Source organism: Nanorana parkeri, unplaced genomic scaffold (assembly GCF_000935625.1).
Source record: "Nanorana parkeri isolate BGI_ZX_2015 unplaced genomic scaffold, ASM93562v1 scaffold29, whole genome shotgun sequence".
Lineage (NCBI taxonomy): Eukaryota > Metazoa > Chordata > Amphibia > Anura > Dicroglossidae > Nanorana > Nanorana parkeri.
In genome coordinates, this window is record NW_017306297.1 from 1,833,383 (window position 1) to 1,843,485 (window position 10,103).

A 10,103-nucleotide genomic window follows, 5' to 3' on the forward strand; every position below is an offset into this window, starting at 1 on the left:
CCCAGAGGTAAGGAGGGGGGGGGGGTTGGGGATTACGGAACGGTGCTGGGCGGTTTTTACCTTATTACCTTACTGCCTTTAATAATATTTTAAAATCATTTACATTTAGAGATTTACTACATCATCTGGTGACCACTGTGGTAATGTTTCATTAACCATTTGTCTAAACATTAAAATTGTCTGAATGATGAAAACTACAGGAAAGCATGTGCTGAGCCAGTGACATGTTCATACGTGTATTAGAGAGTAAAGATCTGCATGGAGGAGACTAAATGACTAATATATAAAAGAAAACTTATTTTTAATTATACTGTGTGAATTGGCACACAAACATAATATAGGTTTCTCAAATACACGGTTTATATTATAGGTTTCTCAAATACACTTTCCACTTTTGCAGCCAAGTTTGGATAACACCTACTCTATTTGTTACATGTTCTCATTCATGTAACATAGTTTTAAAGAAAAAAAAAAACAGCTAAAAATTGCAGCTTACCCTTTAGGGCTGGTCTTTTCTGGCAACTCCAGGACTGAAAAATCCTGCTTAGTTCTCATTGTTTGAGGGGGCTGGGGGAGTTTTGTATTGGATTAACCCTGCCTGTACTGAGCTGGCAGAAAAATATATTTTTATGTATGCTGTGTGAATAGGAACACATATATATGAGAAACCCCCACTATATGTGACTGCAAAAGTGGAAATACACTTTAAGAGACAGATGATTAGTATTCAGAGACAAGTGGGACGTTCAAGAAGTTCAAGGGGTGGGCAACAGTAACAAAACACTAACAGGCCCACATAACAAAACAACAGAACTGGGGGTCAGTCTACAACTGAAATGCAACTTCATGAAGGACCTTACATCCAAGGATGGCATCAGATGAGGCCTGACCATCTACATGTGAAAAGAAGACCAGGTGGCAGTCTTGCAAATCTGGAAAACAGATGTTTGATGCCAAAAAGTTCAAGAGACCTAGCAGAGTTTGCTTTTTCAGGAAAGGGTGAAACCTTGAGCATAAGCTTGTATGATGACCTGTCTGAGCCACCAAGTAACATGGAGCCGGAAGCTGGTTCTCCTTTACGGGGACTATCAGGAATAACAAAGGGAAATTTCCTTCTGATGTACTGGAGCTTGACAGAGGGACAGTTGAGGTGAAAGACTGAAACTTCCATAGGAAACAAGGAGGCCCTTAGTACTACCTTATCCTTGTGTACAACCAAGAAGCGTTCTTTACAGGACAATGCTGCCAGCTCAGAAACACACCTTGCAGGGGTGATGGCAACAAGGAACGCAACCTCACGAGTGAGAGTGGAAAGGGAAATATTCCCGATTCAAAAAGGTGATTATGATGCATGTGCATTTTGGGTAGGAAGCTTCAGTCCACTAAAGCATTTATACTTTGACCTTGGGTTGTGATGTGGAAGGACAAATTTAGAATTGAAGCAACGCACTAGAATATTCAAGTCTAAAACTAGGTTTAGTCTAAACAAAAATTATAAATAAAAAGTCAAATTTTGGGGGATGTATACCGTTCCCCTCATCAGGGTCTAAATGTCATAAAATGTCATATAAAAGCAAAAAAAATAATAAATACTAATAAAAACTTCTATAAAATAACATGGCATAAAAAAAAATAAGCAAATACTACTCCTATTCTTCTGGATGAATCTGTATCAACTCTTGAAACAAGCACACTGGACAGTTGTATAGCTACAGATGTAAAACCGTGTTCTACATCTTATACTACTTCAATATAAGAGGAATTTTATCACCGTGTTCCAGACATTAAAAGAAAATAAGTCTCAAAGAAAAAAAACAAATATAAATGATAGAAAACGCTGACAAGGGTCAAGAAGCGGTGATCCCTAGACATAAAATATCATATACAAGCAGCCAAAAAGCTTCCTGAGGAGAGTATTTAACATAGGACATCAGAGACAGATGCTACCCTACATAAATAAAGATTTATTATAGACCATGTTATTTACTTACTAGTATTTTTTTATCTGTCATGTGACATTTCGGCCCTGATGAAGTGGGTGGTGTTTGGAGTAGACTTATATTTGGACTTGAAATTTATGATGTGGCACCTCAATTCTAAATTTAGCCTTCCGTGTACGATGGGAAACCTTGCGGATGGCAGATTTATTAGCTCTGCCTGATGATTCTCCCAGAAGTTTGATAATTTTTTTTAGACAGGTCCTGCACACTTTATTTCAACGTGCCCCAATGCTTTGAGTCTTGGGCTGCCAAAGCAATTGCTGAGTATACGTCAATCTGGATTGCCATGTAAAGAGGCCAGCCCAGCAGCTTGTTAATTAAAATCTTGACTGAGGGAAAGAATCTCAAAAAAAGAGGGGGAAAAAAAACAGCTAGTAAAATAGTTACATTTTCTCACTAGAGAAAATCCATCCATCCATCCTCCTAGGACACTAGTAAAAAACTAAAGCTTGCTGAAACAGGAGGGTTTGTAGCTGGCTGGTTGCTGCTTTTCTGTTTGCCAGTGTCCAAATCTTCCTGTAGGCATCAATATAACCCAATTTACTCTGAATACTAAAGCCTGTAGCCCTTAGTAAACGAGAAAGAGAAAGGCTCATACAGATGCATAGGGAACAAGACTGGGTGAAGAAGTGATAAAGTGTGGGCAAAGCATATATAGAAAGTACACAAAAACAATGGTGCATGAAGCACTCAGGTTATAAAGAACAGGCAGGGGGCGATGGGTAAAGTAGCTGGTATGGGAGACTGAAGGACCCCTGGAAGCTCTCTGCGTGTTGCCCAGCAATGCTGCATCTTCCAGACCCACTCTGTCTTTCAAAAAATATAATTTGCTGAGCATTTCACGATACCAGTAAATATTGTTTTTAGCTTATGGTCATTTCTGTTCCATGCTTGGGAACAGAAGTTTCTGTCAATGAACTGGAGCTCAGGACTCACCTCTGAGTTAATGGCATTTAAATTGCTCCTTGGCATGGTGTCTGCATAGTGCCAGTTAATTGTGGCAGCCTGGCCATCCTTTGGAGGTAGTGCTTCCGCTACAATAACTTTATCATGAGGTAGAATCATTCCACAGTCCCGGGCAACAGAAATTGCAGTTAACATGTTGTCTCCTGTAAAAGAGGTCAATACAAGTAATACAGTTACAGTAAAGTAAAAGGAATTTCACCTTATACCCTGTTCTTTTCAAATATTAAGTGGCAAACTGACCACTTTCTAATTGTTAGGCATACTAATCTGTAAATAGCTCAATAAACTCAGTAAGAACTCAGTAAGAACTCAGTAAGAGCCAAGCTTTATTTCTTGATATTCTGCAGTTGACTATCTTCCTCAGCAGAAGCCCTTCCCAAGCTATAAGTCACTCATGGATCAACAATACTGATTTATTGCGGGTGGGTAAGAAAATTATTAGTGAGGCACTTTATTTCCCCCGAACTCTCACTAATAAAACACACAAGGCTAAATCTTCTCCATGTACAATGCCAGGATAAACTTAGCATTGCAGCATTAAGCATATGGCCTTGGGTGAAAAGAAACAAGCATGTACCTCATCTACCCAATTTTTGCAGAAGAGATGACACTGTCCACGTAGTCAACTCTCTTATTCCTAAAACCTGTCTATATCCAGGATATCAAATATATAAAAAAAACAAAACAAAAAACCACAAGCTGCAAATAAACTTTCGAACAAGACTTTTAGCTATTGCAGCCTCCCCTAGAGCAGTGAAAGGTATCCTTCCAATAATGCATGTCACTGCTCTTTGAGTACGCATGGGAAATGCTGCGTGACAACATTCTCCACTGCAACATGTAACACAGACAAATGGCAATGGACAGCGCCATAAAGATAAGTGATGTGTTTGATTTTGGACATGGCTTGCAATTACCACATCATTTCTGCTGAGCTACAGTGTAAACCAAGTGTTACACTTAAGACAACTTAGGTAACCAATGGCAAATAAAAGTAGAAGATAGTAAGTCCCTCCGCACTCCTTACAGCGCTCCCGGCCCAAGTAACTGTAGTGGTGCTCGCAGTGACAATCACGGATGGCGTTGCCATAGTAGAAAGCAGGAATCACCAGTACTCAGCAAATATCTTTGATGTCCATTTATTCGGACCAATCGTCACATCCAAAACGACGTGTCGGGACCGCACAGGGTCCCTTCATCAGGGTGACAATGTAACAAAAAGTTTTTGTTATATTGTCGCCCTGATGAAGGGACCCTGTGCGGTCCCGACACGTCGTTTTGGATGCGACGATTGGTCTGATTAAATGGACATCAAAGATATTTGCTGAGTGCTGGTGATTCCTGCTTTCTACTATGGCAAATAAAGGTATTCATTGTGCACAAGATCTTTGTAAATTAGTATGTAATGTTTCCAGTAAGAAGGTGACTATTCCCCATGCTATTATGAGGAGTGCAGGATATGAACTATTCCATGTGAGCTGCTGTCTGCACCATGCACATTTTATTGGAGTCAGGACACCTGACTAATGAATACACACAATATTTTTTATTAAAATAAACACACATTAGACAAACTATTAAAACCTGTGCGGTCAACTTCATTTTCTCACCTGTGACCATGACCATACGAATGTTGGCTTTGCGAAGGTCTTCAAGTACACCTGGAGTCTCTGGTTTTAGTTTATTTTGCATAATAATCAACCCCAAGAATGTCATGTTGTTTTCAATGGCATCTCTGCAACAATTATTGAAAAGGTTGCATCAAACTGTTAAAAAGCACATTTCCTTAAAAAATACAATACTAAGTATGATAGATCTTAGAATGGCAAGAATCATATTTTTTTTCTGTCTGCTATTGGCAAGATTTCCTTTTAATTATGTCCTTGTAACAACATTTTCCGTGTGGCAGAAAGTGAGGGGAAACTCGAGTGGGGTCACATATGTCAATAAAAAGCTGGAGGAGGTGCTAGCTTTACTTCATGTTATTAGTTTTTATTGCCACTGCGTCTCTGTTAGATAGCACTCACGTCCTATGCAGGTGACAAGTTTGCCACCATGACAGCAGTAAGGAGTGATCTCCCTACCAGGGTCACAGTTAGCATAGTAGGAGTAATTAATTTGGGTTGATCTTTGGTTGAGTGTCATGCTAACAGCAAGAAATATACAGCAAATGTTAACAAGTTATATTAATTTGACTATTTTGGGCCAGTTCCATTAAAGATGAACTCCGGGATAAGCACATATTGTCTAAATACAAGAGGCATATGTATTCTTAGTTGAATCTTGATATGCTGTATTGCTTCCAGATCTGTGCAGTAACTCAGTGTAAAACCTTGCCTTTGTGGAGGCGTTTCCTGTAATAAAGACCAGTCACTGCTGCTTTCTCTCCTTGTGCAGGGTGACTGGTCTTGTATCCGCCCCTCCTGTAGTTTCCTGCAGGCAGTCTGTAGCGGGTGAGGCCTGGTGGGTCCCTCCCACAGCTCTGCTCTCTGCACAAACTATGTACACCACTGTGTAGATGTCACCACTAATTTCACAATATAACATTTGAGTATGCAAAGGCATTTGGTGCATACATAGTCATTTATATCCTTTGTGGCTTTTGAGGAATATATTTGAACAAAAGTTGCTTTGCCCGGAGTTCAGCCTTAACATTCATCACCACATGAGGGCCCAATTTGTCCTGAATAAAACAAGGTATAATTCATCTAGATAGATGAATATGTAGTTTTACTAACACATGCTTAACTTGCAAAACTGGGTTCACACATTAAAAGTAGTATTAAACTCTCAAATTTTTTTTTTCAATAATGAATCCAGATCAAACATCTGCCTAGCAATGTATTTCTTTACATTTTTGCCCAAACACTTACAGCCATCATGTTTCTGAACTGCTACCAAGTCCCTCAGCTCAGCTTCCCTGAACCTCCTGTCCAGTACAAGACCAGGAACAGAGCAGACTCCAGCAACTGTTCATCGACTAGCTTGGAGGAGGGAGGAGAGGGGGCCAGGGAGTAGGGGAGTAGCTTGATTTGCTGTGTCTGTGTGTTTGTGTGTACTAACACACACAAGGATGACTGCATAGAACTCTGCTTGACAAAGCAGTGACTCTAAAATAGGAAGTCAGAACCAGTGCTCAGAGGACCACATGATTCTGCATGAAACGAAAACTTTTAAACATCAAGAATCAGCATCCATTGTAAGTCTTTTAATCAGCATCTGAACTAGCTTAGGTTTCTTTTTATCTTAATCATTAAGGGTTTAAGAACACAAAAGGTTGCTGAACGTAATTAGCTGAAGCTGAATTGTTGCTATACAGCTTAATACAAAGTCATATACACATATGTGAGCTTTTTACTTGCCAAAAGATCTATAATTCTGTTCAGTCAATCTGTGATTAAGGCATCTCTGCCGCACGGTATATCCAGGAGGACAACTTCATCTTTTGCAATTGCACATAAGTAAATTAGCTTGCTTACCTCCCCACATACTAACCGGACAATAAAGGAGTATGAGCTTATCCCTGTGCTCTCCCATCCTGTAAGGCTAGCCATACAGGTGTAAATTTTATCACATGCAGCCGTGCGGGCTGAACGAGAGAAAATAATCGATTCCCCCAGTCGCACTAAAAGGCATAGATGGAGGAATCTGCCCTGCCGTTTATTGTATTCAGACAGTCGCAAACACCCACAGCTGTCTGACTACCTAAGCAGTCACTGCATCTGATGGAATGCAGTCACTGTTTGGTCTCTAATTTTCCACCTGGCTCATTTGATTTTTCATTTTACTTTTGTAGAGCCCAGTTGTGCAGACAGGCCCTCCCAAAGCTTGAATTTCAGTCAGTTTAGCAGGATGCTTTAATGTGCCCATACACCTTACGATTATCGTACAAAACTTTTCGTCCGATGATCGAACCGTCGTACGATTGTCGTACGGCGGCCCCATCCTGCCCCGATTATTGCAAGGTTCAATCAGCGGTAGTTAAAGAAAAACACCTGGACGAATTGCGGTAATCGAGCGCACCTATTTTCGTTTGTGCATGAGCAGTGTTAATCGCATGACTTTTGACGTACGGAAACACCACCAACCTCGCGAAAATCGTACGATCGACTGAAGTTTTCTAACAAGCAGGAAAGACAAGTCATACGATTGTACAGTACTGGCGGTTGCACACTCCCCATACACCTTACCATTGTGGTACGAAAAGTCGATCGCATACGATTATCGTGCGATAATCGTAAGGTGTATGGGCACCTTAAGTCTGACAGCACTGTGCAATTCAAGATAGCCTTGATTACCTCAGACTGCTGCCCTTTGCTCTCGTATACTATTTTTATATTTGCCTGGGGTTAATGTTACAAATGATTCATTCCATTTGTGACAACACTGATATGACACACTGAAGTAAGATCAATAGACAGAAATTATTTGCATACCTACTAATATTTTGGACTTTGTGCCACGAAATTTTTGACTCCAGCTTCCTGTGTGCAAGTGCAATAACACGGTATCCCTCCCTTGTGTAGTCCTCTAAAACAGTTGCAAAGTCTGATGGAACTGCAAAAATAAATATATAAACAAGCTTTTCTTTTTCACTAGTATAAATGAACAAGGGACACACTTTTAATAAGTAAAGTTTGTAGATATATTTCAGCAAATAAAATAAAATGTAGTTCACCTGTCTCCGGCTTACAAAGGCTGGCTACCACTTCTGGAGCTCCTTTCACATAAGCATCCATCTTTTTTTCTCCCAGCACTTTGGCAACTACAGCCATACGCTGCAAAGCTGAAGAGAAGGGAAACTGTCGTACTATTCCAATCTCATATGATGTCTGCATATAAAGGGGAAAAAAATACCAATAACATCATACTATACACTACAATCACTAGACAAAGTGGACAAAAACTATGGTACTGCATAGGAAATTTCCACCCACATTTTGTAGTGTTACAATCAGGAAGTGAAATACATTTCATTGGGATATTATACATAGTCCATAATGTTAACTTGAAAAACCAACTACAAAGTTTTACAAATGGCTTCCAAACTAAAAAAAAAAACCTGAAAAGCATAAATATTCATCCCCTTTGCTGTGAAAACCCCAACTAGCTTTTGTGTAATGAGCTGCCACATAAATAGATGCATTAAGTTGACAACTTTGTGCACTTAAGGTGTCACACAACCTCAAAATAAATACATCTGTTTCTGAAAAGCAAAAGTTTGTGGACACATGACCAATATACCTATATGAGAATTTCATCATCGCCAAAACCATGGGCATTAAAAAAGCATTGCGACTACCGCAGTTCCCCCCCTGTAGCTAGGAAAACCTCTACTCAATTAGGAGAGTCTTACACAAGATTCTGGGGTATTTCTGTGGGAATTCGGGAGGTCTGGTACTGATGTTGGACTAGAATGTTCTCCATCAGTACATGTGCATGCAGCAGAAATGGACTGGCTCAAAGTGCTGTCTCTCCACCTACACTTTTTATTGCAGCTGTAGGGGATGTCAGGAGGCTAATATCAGGAGATATTCATGTACCCATTTTAAATGATTGTAAAAATACATTTAATTATTTTAAAGTATTACACAACAGCATTAAAGTGACGCTAAACTCAGGAGTTAAATCCTAAAAATACAATCAAGTACCTTTGCTTATTTGTGTATCACTCAGCTGTAGATCCTCAAATCATCTCTGAATTGGTGCCGACCGTGCCCATCCCTCTAGAGGGTGGATATTTTTGTTCCCCATGGTCCCTGTGTGTGTGTTGTAAAGTAGTCACCACTGCAAGCTCACTCCCGTGATGGGCTATAACTTTAATACAAATTAGTAAACTGAACGTGACATTGTAGTCCATTACAGGAGGGAGTTTGGAGCGGTGACTACTTTACAACACACACAGAGACCAAGAGGAACAAAAGTAGCCACCCTCCAGAAGGAAGGACAAATGTCAGCACCAATTCAGAGATGGTTTGAGGATCTACAGCCGAGTGATACACAAATAAGATACATTTTTGTTAATAGTGAAAAGGTACTTGATAGCATTTTTAAGGTTTAACTCCTGAGTTTAGTTTAACTTTAAATTGTGTTTTATATCCGTCTAGAATCAACTTTAACTCCAGGTTATTTTATGTTGTTTTTATAAAAACTCAGGAGCTGGTCAAAAGTGTAAAAGTTCCAAAAGCAGACAGGGTAGCATCTTTTGGACTTCCGCTGACTTCTGACCTATGACTGTGAAAATAAACAGTCAAATTCGGAGTAAACTACAAATCTTTCATAAGTAAGCATGCTCAAATAAAACAAAGTAATACTACATTTTCAGAATCTAGAAATAGCCCAATCTTAATTGATTCTCTTTAAGAATGGAATACAATTCCTAAGAGATTTACACAACATCATCACAAGGTGACATCACTTGGGTAGGTAACGCCAGGAGAAAAAAAATGTGGCCATATAATGTTAAAAATATCTCTATTCAATTCTGTACCGCTAAGCAACAATCAGGAAGTCTCCCAAAAAACGTTTTCAATTACTCGTAACAGATCCTACAATGAAAGGTTTATTAGCTCACTCCAATAAGATATAAATTGTGTGGTTGTAGAACGATACCATGTGGCTACTAAAGGAATATTTTAACTTTCTCAATTATCTGTTCTCTTCCAAAGATGAATGTTTTTACCATTAGATCACCAGCATCCCACTCAAGGTCTGTGGTTTGCTATAAGCAGCCACAATGCTGCTCAGTACAGCTCATAAGTCTTAGGGAACCATATGTGGAAGATGGCATAAAATGGGTCACGAGTCTAACCTGGACAATGTCCATTACAATGCTGGCAGTGACTGAACAGATCTAAATATAAAAAGATATACTTTGAAAGAGGTGCATAAAGATCAGTGAGCAGGTTAAGACAGCAGCTGTTGTCCACAGTGGATTCAGCTGAACCCAAACATTCTGGACTGCCTTACTGACACAGCAGCTGTTGCTTGTCAGACACACGCACACAGAACTACAAGGCTTCACATACAACATATGACTATCAGCTTTGCTACAATAGCAGAAAACCATGCTAGATTTTGTTCTAAAATTAGAAAATGTTCTGGAATTTACAGAAGCCTTTTTTTTTTTTTTTTTTT

At 39.5% G+C, this 10,103-nt stretch overlaps 1 protein-coding gene across 1 annotated transcript in view; it reads right to left on the reverse strand.

The window, feature by feature from the left end:
- Positions 1 to 10,103, reverse strand: part of ATP13A3 (ATPase 13A3) — a 97,688-nt gene that overhangs the window by 20,306 nt on the left and 67,279 nt on the right. The window contains exons 18-21 of the mRNA XM_018567166.1: positions 7,645 to 7,798; positions 7,403 to 7,523; positions 4,577 to 4,701; positions 2,937 to 3,109 (exon numbers count right to left, since the gene is read on the reverse strand). Of these exons, the coding sequence (XP_018422668.1) occupies positions 2,937 to 3,109; positions 4,577 to 4,701; positions 7,403 to 7,523; positions 7,645 to 7,798 (573 nt within the window). The remainder of the gene's footprint in view (positions 1 to 2,936; positions 3,110 to 4,576; positions 4,702 to 7,402; positions 7,524 to 7,644; positions 7,799 to 10,103) is intronic.